At 42.6% G+C, this 13,784-nt stretch overlaps 1 protein-coding gene across 2 annotated transcripts in view; it reads right to left on the minus strand.

Moving 5' to 3' along the window:
• Positions 1-10,707, minus strand: part of LOC311133080 (tetraspanin-5-like) — a 37,541-nt gene extending 26,834 nt beyond the window's left edge. Inside the window, exon 1 of one of the 2 annotated variants that reach the window (XM_084166515.1) lies at positions 10,360-10,707. In XM_084166515.1, the coding sequence (XP_084022641.1) occupies positions 10,360-10,440 (81 nt within the window). In that variant the 5' untranslated portion in view covers positions 10,441-10,707. The remainder of the gene's footprint in view (positions 1-10,359) is intronic. The other variant, XM_084166516.1, reaches the window with a different exon arrangement.
• Positions 10,708-13,784: the final 3,077 nt, after the last annotated feature.

The following is a 13,784-nucleotide window of genomic DNA, read 5'->3' on the forward strand; positions in this document are numbered from 1 at the left end:
CTTTAGGGGGAAGCTTGTTCCTCCATTGGGGTGTCAGAACAGAGAAGAGCTTGGACTGGGCTGAGCGGGAGCTGCCCTCCCGTAGGGGTGGGACGGCCAAAGGGACCAGCAGTGGCGGAACGGAATGCTCGGGTTGGGATGTAGGGTTTGAGCATAGCCTGAAGGTAAGGAGGGGCGGTTCCTCTTGATGCTCCATAGGCAAGCGCCAGGGTCTTGAAGATGATGTGAGGTTCGACTGGATGCCAATGGATGGGTGGAGGAGCGGTGATCAACCGTGATGGAGAGGTCTTGGAGCGAGCAGGCCTTCCCTGGGAGGAAGAGCAGCTCTGTTTTGTCAAGGTTGGCCATGAAGTGGTGGGCCGACATCTGGGTGTTAGATGGGTAGTTGAGTGTCATCCGCATAGCAATTATAGGAGAGACCATGTGAGGATATGACTGGGACGAGTGACTTGTCAAGTCCCAGTCATAGTGCAAAGGTGCAAAGACAAAATAGGATTTTAATTTTGAAGCCCTTTAAATTGTAGGTTTGTCTCGGTTTGACAGAACTAAAGGTAGGCTTGGTGGTAACATCTAAAACCACTGTCTCAGGGTAAGTTGAGGGGGAGAAAGAATTGCCTGTCTATCTGCCTGCCTTCCTGTCTAAATGCCTGTCTGCCTGCCTGACCGTCTGTCTATTCTCTTTTTCTGCCTGTCCATCCTTCTGGCTGTCTGTCTGTCTGAGAGGATGCTGTGGGGTGGGGGCCGGGCGTCTGGAAGTGGACTGAAAGCCGGGGCCAATTCAAACGACAACAACAGGAAGTGAACGGGACAGGCCCAAGCTCTCCACCCTTCCAGCTTGTCTTGATCAGGCAATGTCAGCCAGCTCTGTTTATCTCTGCTTGTCCTATAATGCCACTGAATTATACAAACAAACTACTGCATCTACCGGCCAGCAACAAAGGACACTGGGACACTGGCAGAGTGGCCATTGCACCCCATCTGGCTGCAGTCTGGCAACGTTTGCAAGCTATTTACTCCATCCTGAACAGTACTGATCTCCTGTCAGTGCACCAAGAGCCACTTCATGTGGTTGTAATACAGAGCTGTTGGTTAAGAGTTGGTCTGAGATCAGAGGCTAGGGGAGAGTACAAAGAGGGTGCCACAACCAACAGAGATGTGTGGCTACATGAGCTGAGCTGTAAAGAGGAGCAGGACACCTTCGTTCGATGATGGCAGGGACCCCACTGGGCAAAAACTTGTTGAATCAACGTTGTTTCCACGTCATTTCAACAAAAACATTCAATGTGATGACATTGAATCAACGTGGAAAATGAATTTGATTCATCAACGTAAGGGAATTTAGTCTTTTTTTCACCCAACTTTTAACCTAAATCCAATGACATTGAATTATTTTGTTGATTTCATGTTGAATTCACACAAGTTGACAACTCAACTAAATGTAAATCAAAACTAGACGTTGAACTGACGTCTGTATCCATTGGGGCAGAATGAGCAGTCCTGTTTATCCTGAACACCCCAAGGGCTTGGATCAATAGGCTGTACTATCACAAGAAACAGCTATGCCTCGCCAGCTGGGGGCTTCACACTGTCAATAAACACATACACGCCACACACACACACACACACATTCAGACATGCAAACATTCATGCAAGTCACAAATGGAGTGATATACATGCATGCCTACACACAGAAATGTGGGAGCTTGATGTTCTCATACGAAACACAGAAACCCCAGCTGTAACTCAAACATACGTCCCAGTTAAAGCAACCCTTTCCCAGCTCTGTTACCGACTACATACGTCCCAGTTAAAGCAACCCTTTCCCAGCTCTGTTACCGACTACATACGTCCCAGTTAAAGCAACCCTTTCCCAGCTCTGTTACCGACTACATACGTCCCAGTTAAAGCAACCCTTTCCCAGCTCTGTTACCGACTACATACGTCCCAGTTAAAGCAACCCTTTCCCAGCTCTGTTACCGACTACATACGTCCCAGTTAAAGCAACCCTTTCCCAGCTCTGTTACTGACTACATACGTCCCAGTTAAAGCAACCCTTTCCCAGCTCTGTTACCGACTACATACGTCCCAGTTAAAGCAACCCTTTCCCAGCTCTGTTACCGACTACATACGTCCCAGTTAAAGCAACCCTTTCCCAGCTCTGTTACCGACTACATACGTCCCAGTTAAAGCAACCCTTTCCCAGCTCTGTTACCGACTACATACGTCCCAGTTAAAGCAACCCTTTCCCAGCTCTGTTACCGACTACATACGTCCCAGTTAAAGCAACCCTTTCCCAGCTCTGTTACCGACTACATACGTCCCAGTTAAAGCAACCCTTTCCCAGCTCTGTTACCGACTACAGACGTCCCAGTTAAAGCAACCCTTTCCCAGCTCTGTTACCGACTACATACGTCCCAGTTAAAGCAACCCTCTTCCAGCTCTGTTACCGACTACATACGTCCCAGTTAAAGCAACCCTTTCCCAGCTCTGTTACCGACTACATACGTCCCAGTTAAAGCAACCCTTTCCCAGCTCTGTTACCGACTACATACGTCCCAGTTAAAGCAACCCTTTCCCAGCTCTGTTACCGACTACATACGTCCCAGTTAAAGCAACCCTTTCCCAGCTCTGTTACCGACTACATACGTCCCAGTTAAAGCAACCCTTTCCCAGCTCTGTTACCGACTACATACGTCCCAGTTAAAGCAACCCTTTCCCAGCTCTGTTACCGACTACATACGTCCCAGTTAAAGCAACCCTTTCCCAGCTCTGTTACCGACTACATACGTCCCAGTTAAAGCAACCCTTTCCCAGCTCTGTTACCGACTACATACGTCCCAGTTAAAGCAACCCTTTCCCAGCTCTGTTACCGACTACAAGTAGGCCCGAATTTTTGTGTTTGTAAACTGAGGGGTTTTGCAAACATAACTAAAGACTATAAGGGTGGTTTTGGGTAACCTGGTCCCAGATCTGTTTGTACTCTTGCCAACTCCATTTCAGTCATTGTCCTGCCAAAAAGGATAGCACAAACAGACTAGGTTTTGGGGGACAATTACATCAATGTCCAGAAAAAAATGCTAGGTGATTCCTAAGAACAACCTAGTTCCTTCTCCTCGACTACGAGCCTTCTCCTAAAGGCATCAGTTATCTTGACGTCAGAGAGGACATTGACCTGTCACTCATCTCAGCATGGCTCATGGTCACATATAGCCCTGCATGACATCACACCAAACATACCACTGTAATAGCTGACCCTGACAATGTCACTGTAACAGAGTGGGAGGCAGAATAAGCTGTCACCCCCCCCCCCCCCCAATCAGTATTATCATTACTGTAGAATTACAGTTGAAGTCAGAAGTTTACATACACCTTAGCCAAATACATTTAAACTCAGTTTTTCACAATTCCTGACATTTAATCCTAGTAAAAATTCCCTGTCTTAGGTCAGTTAGGATCACCTCTTTATTTTAAGAATGTGAAATGTCAGAATAATAGAAGAAAGAATGATTTATTTCAGCTTTTATTTCTTTCATCACATTCCCAGTGGGTCAGAAGTTTACATACACTCAATTCGTATTTAGTAGCATTGTCTTTAAATTGTTTAACTTGGGTCAAACGTTTCCGGTAGCCTTCCACAAGCTTCCCACAATAAATTGGGTGAATTTTGGCCCATTCCTCCTGACAGAGCTGGTGTAACTGAGTCAGGTTTGTAGGCCTCCTTGCTCACACACGCTTTTTCAGTTCTGACCACACATTTTCTATAGGATTGTGGTCAGGGCTTTGTGATGGACACTCCAATACCTTGACTTTGTTGTCCTTATGCCATTTTGCCACAACTTTGGAAGTATGCTTCGGGTCATTGTCCATTTGGAAGACCCATTTGCGACCAAGCTTTAACTTCCTGAATGATGTCTTGAGATGTTGCTTCAATATATCCACATAATTTTCCTTCCTCATGATGCCATCTATTTTGTGAAGTGTACCAGTCCCTCCTGCAGCAAAGCACCCCCACAGCATGATGCTGCCACCCCGTGCTTCACGGTTGGTATGGTGTTCTTCGGCTTGTAAGTACCCCCTTTTTCCTCCAACATAACGATGGTCATTATGGCCAAACAGTTCTATTTTTGTTTCATCAGACCGGAGGACATTTCTCCAAAATGTACAATCTTTGTCCCCATGTGCAGTTGCAAACCTTAGTCTGGCTTTTCTATGGTGGTTTTGGAGCAGTGGCTTCTTCCTTGCTGAGCGGCCTTTCAGGTTATGTCGATATAGGACTAGTTTTCCTGTGGATATAGATACTTTTGTACCTGTTTCCTCCAGCATCTTCACAAGGTCCTTTGCTGTTGTTCTGGGATTGATTTGCACTTTTCACACCAAAGTATGTTCATCTCTAGGAGACAGAACGCGTCTCCTTCCTGAGCGGTATGACGGCTGCGTGGTCCCATGGTGTTTATACTTGCGTACTATTGTTTGTACAGATGAACGTGGTACCTTCAGGCGTTTGGTAATTGCTCCCAAGGATGAACCAGACTTGTGGAGGTCTACAATTTTTTTTCTGAGGTCTTGGCTGATTTCTTTTGATTTTCCCATGATGTCAAGCAAAGAGGCACTGAGTTTGAAGGTAGGCCTTGAAATACATCCCCAGGTACACCTCCAATTGACTCAAATTATGTCAATTAGCCTATCAGAAGCTTCTAAAGCCATGACATTATTTTCTGGAATTTTCCAAGCTGTTTAAAGGCACAGTCAACTTAGTGTATGTAACCTTCTGACCCACTGGAATTGTGATACAGTGAATTATAAGTGAAATAATCTGTCTGTAAACAATTGTTGGAAAAATTACTTGTGTCATGCACAAAGTAGATGTCCTAACCGACTTGCCAAAACTATAGTTTGTTAACAATAAATTTGTGGAGTGGTTGAAAAACTAGTTTTAATGACTCCAACCTAAGTGTATGTAAACTTCCAACTTCAACTGTATAGTCATTGTTTTGACTTCATGACAGAGACAATGGGGTTAAAAGTGAGAATAGAAAGTAAGCTGTATTTTCATATATTTACATTTGAGTCATTTAACAGATGTTATTATCCAGAGCGACTTACAGGAGCAATTAGGGTTAAGTGCCTTGTTTAAGGGCACATCGGTCAATTTTCCACCTGGTTGGCTTATGGATTCGAACCAGCGAACTTCCGGTTACTAGCCCAATGCTCTTAACCATGAGGCTACCTGCCGCCCTACACATGTTGACTCACTGTGGGAAGAGAATAATGGTGTTAAATCTCAGGTTGTTCAATGCTGTATCAGAGCCACCTCATGGCCGACACACACTGTGGATCATGTAGTCTAGATATGGTTGGTTTCCTGTGCGTTTTGAAGCACCATCTGCGGATCTAGGGAAAAGAGAAAGTGGGACTGGTCCTCTGGGTCCCATTTTGAATGTAACCTGGTCGAGGGAAGAGAGAGCATGATAAATGAAGTCACCCTAAATAATGTAACCCATGTAATAGATACATTAGGTTAGGGTATCTTTTCTATCTGTATGATTGAAAGATAGATTAGTCGTTACTTAGACTAGTACACATAAATATCAGCTATTTGTTTATGAAAAGTGTGTGAATTATAACCATCTCTGTAATGAATTCTCCTTTCAGCCATTGAAAACAAGACGGGTGCAGCATTGGCGCAGGAAAACGCATACGGTCACTTCTTTAATTCCCTGAGATTACATTGCTTATTAAAATGGGTGGCAAGACCTGATAGCTTTTCCAAAAACCTAGAAACATTCAAATGTAGGTAACTTGACCTGACGATGTCCCCAACATTTTCTGGAGGGTCTTTTTCACAGCTCACATAAATATTGCAGTGGCGCCATATGTCGGAGTGCAAGCTCATGCTGTTTCTATGGCGACGCCTCTAGTGTCTAGATTGGTGGAGGGGGTGCCGGTGAAGTTAACTGGGCCGCTGGGGGGCACAGAGCTGAGTACTAAGTGTTGAGCTAGGGGAGAGACATTGGGAAAACAGGTCCGCCAATACGCATGTGTGTCAAATCAATACATAGAGAGAGACATCCCAAAAGGCACTGTATAAGGCACCCTATTCCCTACATAGTGCATTACTTTTGACCAGGGCCCATAGCGCTCTGGTCAAAAGTAGTGCACTATCTAGGGAATAGGGTGCCATTAGGGGGGCAGACATACAGTAGGCTACACAGATTCACACTCCTTGGTTGGACTGAGAGTATTGCTTCAGAGATTATTCACAACGAGACAAATCCATATACTAAAACAGTCAGACACTATATCAGAACATATGAAAATGTGAACATCTCCAAGGGCCAGAGGATAAAAGCTGGTACTGATTCAAAACATCAATTTCAGAATTTTTCCAACACTCTTGGGGGTCTAGGTCTAAACTCACATGGATAGATTTAAGAGACGAGGAGGATTATCATACTGTATAAAGCTTTAGCCACATTTCACCCACACTCCTCTTTGTGTCCATAAATATTTAACACATTTAACTAGATATACTGATGTGACAGTGACAAATTACACACTAACCCTTTGGTTTCCATGGTTCTTGTTTTGTAAAGACTCCAATTGTGTAACATGTTACCCCGAACTTCACCAGACACTGTGAGGTCCACCAGAGTTTGGTCCCACAGTGAGAAAACTATTACAAAAACACCCCAAACAATGTTTCTCCTGGCTGCGGTTCTGTTACTACAGCGGTGTCCAAAGCCTTCATTTATCCACTGGCCTTCAGTTCATTACAGCTCCATGAGAACTTTCTGTGATGTTGATAGAATGTAGTGTAGATACAACTTTTATACAATGCAAATATTGACTTCCAATGCCAGAAAGCACAACATTATTTGGGTTATAAATTATCATGTTAAAAAGTGGTTGAGTGCATTCAGTGAGTTACAACATTTACATTTTAGTCATTTAGCAAACGCTCTTATCCATAGCGACTTACAGGAGTCTTGCTCAAGGGCACAGACTGATTTTTCACCTAGTCGGCTCAGGGATTCGTACCAGCGACCTTTCGGTTACTGGCCCAACGCTCTTAACCGCTAAGCTACCAGCCGCCAAAAATCGTGATCAACTATGTGGTCACACAATATATGGAAATACTGAATGTATGAATTACATTGGGCAGCATATGAATGTGTGTCTACAAGGTGAACGTTTTTGAGAAGGTGTTGGATCAGATAGAATATGCGATGACAGAAAGTTTCAGGCTGACACTGCACTCATAATGCCATTGAAAATGTAGCAATCAATTATTGACACAACCTCTCTTCAGTGGCTCTGCTCACTAGCTCCATTGATAAATCTGACATCATACCCACCTATGTATTACACAATGCACTGTACCCTCCAAAGACATTTAAATTGTAGTCCTGTAGTTTATCAAAGCTCTCTCACACACACAGGCTATACCGTTACATCTGGAAGACAACGGGCAACAGTAGAGGTGATCTCCCACTCTATGGTTCTAGCCTTCTGTATCTCAGCAGCAGATATGCATTACCCGTAAAGACCTTAACTCTTCACCAGCATCCGCATTAATCTCAACATCAGCTTTACAAAAAATATTAAAAGCACATTGCACATATTTTATAGGCCTAAGCATGCCAGCGACATGGCTACATTCCAGGTGCAGGTTTACTAACATGAAAGGTTAAACAGGCACTTGCAGACCCATCACTGAAGACCTCACTAATGGTCCAACTATTAGTAGAGCACTGGCTCTCACGGTCATGGACATGGTCAACGGTACTGAAAGCAGACAATGGTGAATGGTACGGACTTTAGGAGGGTGGTCAGAGGGAGGGGTGGAGGGAAACAAAGCCGATGGAGGGCGTTGAATAGGATTACATTAGCACTGAATTGACCAGGAAACCGGCCTGTCGGTATCCATTCGGCCAAACTCCTGTGAGCCAGAATGAGACCCGAGAGAGTCACATGACCTCGACGTGACGTCATTTGAATGGGACAAGGGGAGAAAAGCTCTAGTCTCCTATTCCCAGTCCAAAACCAGACAGAGCCAACAGAAGAAAAACACATAATAGGAAAAGTTTGCCGTTTTTCATCCTTCAAGGAAAGACATTGAAGAGCGAAATTAGATTATCCGAGACATACGGTTATTATATGACAATGTTATTCTTTGTCCCTCTGGATATGAGAAGTTACTATTAAGCTCAGGCTTGTGCATTTCTCCAAGAGGGCAGTTGAAACTAAAGGGGAATAAGAAACACAGACATGAGTCCAAAACATGTTCTCCCAACAATAGAATCTGAGAGGTTTAGTCAGTACATTTTTCCAGCTACTGAGTATTCTATAATGAGCTCTTCCTGTCTGAGATGAAGTCCCTCAAATAATGGTTGGAGCTTTAGAAGCTATCCTCCTTTTTCAGTGTGTACTGTTAGTCCTACACTCAATGGTAGGCTATAATTCAGTGCTAATGTAATCCTATTCAACGCCATCCATCGGCTTTGTTTCCCTCCACCCCTCCATCTGACCACCCTTCCAGACTCACATTAAGAATCTCCAATCCAAAGTTAAATCTAGAATCGGTTTCCTATTTCGCAACAAAGCCTCCTTCACTCATGCTGCCAAACATGCCCTCGTAAAACTGACTATCCTACCGATCCTTGACTTCGGCGATGTCATTTACAAAATAGCCTCCAACACTCTACTCAGCAAATTGGATGTAGTCTATCACAGTGCCATCCGTTTTGTCTCCAAAGCCCCATATACTACCCACCACTGTGACCTGTACGCTCTTGTTGGCTGGTCCTCACTACATATTTGTCGCCAAACCCACTGGCTCCAGGCCATCTATAAATCACTGCTAGGCAAATCCCCGCCTTATCTTAGCTCATTGGTCACCATAGCAACACCCACCCGTAGTCTGCGCTCCAGCAGGTATATCTCACTGGTCATCCCCAAAGCCAACACCTCCTTTGGCCGCCATTCCTTCCAGTTCTCTGCTGCCAATGACTGGAACAAATTGCAAAAATCTCTGAAGCTGGAGACACTTATCTCCCTCACTAACTTTAAGCATCAGTTGTCAGAGCACCTTACCGATCACTGCACCTGTACACAGCCCATCTGAAATTAGCCCGCCCAACTACCTCATCCCTATATTGTTATTTATTTTGCTCATTTGTACCCCAGTATCTCTATTTGCACATCATCTCTTGCACATCTATCATTCCAGTGTTAATACTAATTGTAATTATTTTGCACTATAGCCTATTTATTGCCTTACCTCCATAACTTGCTACATTTGCACACACTGTATATATATGTATTTCTGTTGTATTTTTGACTGTTTTGTTTTACCCCATATGTAACTCTGTGTTGTTGTTTTTATCGCACTGCTTTGCTTTATCTTGGCCAGGTCGCAGTTGTAAATGAGAACTTGTTCTCAACTGGTTTACCCCTGGTTAAATAAAGGTGAAATAAAAAAAATAAAAAAAATAAAAGAAATTGTTTCGCAGTAGATGTGAGACAATTCACTAATTGGCATAGTCACAATTAGATTAGGTGTGTTAGTGTTAGGTGAACAATAAACTGTCTTGGAATGGACATTCAATTAGGCCTAGCCTACTTTCTTACGCATTTACTAACAGGCAAGGAAGAAGTGAGTGGGAATTGAATGAGACAGTTGTCTGATGATGATATATTGCATATTCATGCAACATTTGCATGTGAGGACAATAAGCTTTTCACGCGTCACGTACGTGAGTTGGTCACGACAAACAAGGACAGAAAGCGCATTACCGGGGACATTGGAGAGTGTAGGTGACTTTACATTTTAGTCATTTAACAGACGCTCTTATCCAGAGCGACTTACAGTTAGTGAGTGCATACATTTTTCACACTGGCCCCCCGTGGGAAACGAACCCACAACCCTGGCGTTGCAAGGGCCATGCTCTACCAACTGAGCTACAGGGGACCTTTAAATTAAAAAGTGTTCCGAGTAGCAGCCTATGTGAAGGCTATTGGGAATGTCAACAAATCAGAATAAGCAAGATAAAAAGCGCTTGTAATGCATATCAACACAAACAAAGTGGTTTGCTGCTATTCACAAATCGAACGATCACATTTGAATGTTTATTATCGGCTATTATAGCCTAATATTATAGACCTAGCTAGCTTGTGAGGCATTCGTCGTAAAATCATAAATGGGAAAATTGACAAATCATCATTAGGCTATTATATTATCATTTATGAAGCCATTTCCTCTAGATGGGCCTACTGTTTAATTTAACAACATGGATTCAAGATTGCCCAATTAAAGACAATGAGCGAGACAAATATAGCTAAAAGAAAAAACACACTTACCCAAAATATTATGTTAAATCCAAAAATAAAATATTTGATGCAGCAACTGACTTCATGACCTTTAAAATGTTTTCCTGACATACTTGAATTTCATCAACATACAGTAGGCTTCATAGGCAGATAAATCAACTCGATCATAGGCAGGTTCAGCGCTTCGTCGATCCTATTCTTGCAACTTGCTGCCTGCTTGATTCATCCAAATAAAAGAAACATAACGTAGCCTATCCCTCGATATGGTTGTCACACTGATAAAAGTAGAATAATGCACAATCTAACACAGGAAAGAGCAACAAACGTCAACCTATTCACTGGGCTTTGTATTTAGATCTAACTGACCAGTATTCTGCCAGCAGCACAAAGGATTACGTCAATTTCGTATGGTAATGAGGAAACCTTCAAAATAACAGTCCACATTTCGAAACATTGCAACGTGGATAACTAATTCAAATGATATTACATTTACATTTTAGTAGACGCTCTTATCCAGAGCTACAGGATAATCAACGAGGGGCTATGCATTCTATGGAAAATAATGAAGCAATAACGCCCAAGGGGGTGTGGTATATGGCCAATATACCACGGGTAAGGGCTGTTCTTACGCGCGACGCAACACGGAGTGCCTGGACACAGCTCTTAGCCATGGTATATTGGCCATATATCACAAACCCCCGAGCTGCCTTATTGCTATTATAAACTGGTTACCAACATAATTAGAGCAGTAAAAATAAGTGTTTTGTCACCAAAGCCCCATATACTACCCACCATTGTGACCTGTACGCTCTAGTTGGCTGACCCTCACTACATATTTGTCGCCAAACCCACTGGCTCCAGGTCATCTATAAATCACTGCTAGGAAAATCCCCGCCTTATCTTAGCTCATTGGTCCACACCCGTAGTATGCGCTCCAGCAGGTATATCTCACTGGTCATCCCCAAAGCCAACACCTCCTTTGGCCACCATTCCTTCCAGTTCTCTGCTGCCAATGACTGGAACGAACTGCAAAAATCTCTGAAGCTGGAGACTCTTATCTCCCTCACTAACTTTAAGCATCAGTTGTCAGAGCAGCTTACCGATCACTGCACCTGTACACAGCCCATCTGTAAATAGCACACCCAACTACCTCATCCCCATATTGTTATTTATTTTGCTCATTTGCACCACACTATCTCAATTTGCACATCATCTTCTGCACATCTATCACTCCAGTGTTAATACAAAATTGTAATTTTTATCATTAACTTTATACAACAGGTGGGTCTAATCCTGAATACTGGTTGGTTAAAAGCGAATTCCAGCCGGTGTCTGTTCCACAAACTACCACTGGCTAAATCTATGACGTTAAAATGCCAATTTACTCTGTTCCATCTGACTGCTCAATCCATTGTCTCATCAACCCAGCCAGGCAAATTATAAACTTGATCTCCACTATAAAAAGCATCTAGACTTTATGTCACATTTCTTTTAGAATAACATTTAGTTTTCAACAGCGGAGATTTGTACAAACCTTGCTGTCAGTCTCTCCGACATTTGTAACATTGTTTCAATATTCAAATTCGATCTCCAGCTTTCGCATAGTAACGAAAGTGTAGGGTTGGGGAGTCGGGACGAGACAGAGAGGTAGCGTTTCTCAGCCAGTCGAAATCATGAATCAGCTGGCATCATTTTTATGGATATATACAAATACATTTAAATTGAAAAAAGGTCGAACGAAACGAAGTGCAGCTAGTTTGCAATCTTTACAGCTTCAGTGTTTGAAGTGATTGTGTTAGCTGTGTTGTTGGCCTCTGAACAACAGTGTCCTGAGGAGAGATCATATTTTCTATGCCAGCGAAATCGCGCCTCATTAGCTCATTGTTATGGATGTATCCAAATAATATTAATAAATTAATCAAAATAAAGTTTTCATGAAAATATGTCAATCATTATTTGAATATGTTGTTAACCCCTTGCATAAAAGTGATAATGCCCGATAATCTGGGGTTTGGAGGATATATTGGCAAGGTTTGCAGGACCTCGACTTCATCTCGGTCTTAACAACACCTGTGCCTTCTTAAAAGTTAATTTGTGGAATTTATTTTCTTCTTAATGCGTTTGAGCCAATCAGTTGTGTTGTGAGAAGGTAGGGGGTGTATACAGAAGATAGCCCTATTTGGTAAAAGACCAAGTCCATATTATGGCAAGAACAGCTCATATAAGCTCGATTAACTTTTAACAAGGCACATCTGTTAATTGTAATGCATTCCAAGTGACTATCTCATGAAGCTGGTTGAGAGAATGCCAAGTGTGCAAAGCTGTCATCATGGCAAAGGGTGGCTATTTGAAGAATTTAAATATAACATATATTTTGATTTGTTTAACACTTTTTTGGATACTACATTGATTCCATATGTGTTATTTCATAGTTTTGATGTCTTCACTATTATTCTACAATGTAAAAAATAGTACAAATAAAGAAAAACCCTTGAATGAGTCGGTGTGTCCAAACTTTTGACTGGTAGTGTATATGCCCAGGCAAAACGGTGTTTGTTAATGAATTGCTACATTTAATCAAAGTACAGTGTCCGCGGATTCCTTGTTCTCACAGCATCTCAGCATCGTTTTCTCGACACTACATTAAGTTACATGTAGGCCTAATGAAAATAATATAGTAACTCGTAATTAAATGTAGCAATTCATTAACAAACACCGTTTTGCCTGGGCATATACACTACCAGTCAAAAGTTTGGACACACCGACTCATTCAAGGGTTTTTCTTTATTTGTACTATTTTACAGACATCTGCAGACATCTGGAGAATAACCGGCCCCAATCTCTAAAATGTTATTCTCCCCTCCTTTGTCCCAAACCATAGTATATATATCCTATGTAACCTGATATGGGTGTTTTCCCCTACAGACCAATCCCAGGACTCCACCTAACAGACTTCCTCTGTTTTAGGGTGCCCCTATAGAACTGCTCTCCAGATGCTCCCTTAAGCTGAGTCAACATCCTCTAAGACCATTTGCAACCGTCAGCAAAGTCATAAATTGTTCAGATACCACACTACATTTAAGCATTATTTGCAGTTGTCCTTTTGACAATGAACACACCCTGACTTGTGTGTCTTGTGTTACCACCTTCCAATAGGCAGTGTGCAGTAGGATGCGTTGATCAGTTGATTGACAGGTGTAAGACTGCAAAACGATAAACTGTTAGTGTCCTCTAGCCTGGCTGCTCACCAACGTTTTATAGTTATTGGCTTGGTGAATGGCCCTTAACTCTGACACAACATAACTAACTTTATTATCCCACTAAGCTACCTGCCGCCCTAGTAGTTCTAGCTAACGTTAGCGAACATGAATGGAATAAATATAAAATTACACTTATACTTGTTTACTTGACTCTATAAACTCTATAAATGTACTCTTGCAAGTTTGCCACAGGCG

The sequence above is a fragment of the Coregonus lavaretus genome (genome assembly GCF_964263955.1).
Source record: "Coregonus lavaretus genome assembly, chromosome: 7".
NCBI classification, from domain to species: Eukaryota; Metazoa; Chordata; class Actinopteri; order Salmoniformes; family Salmonidae; genus Coregonus; species Coregonus lavaretus.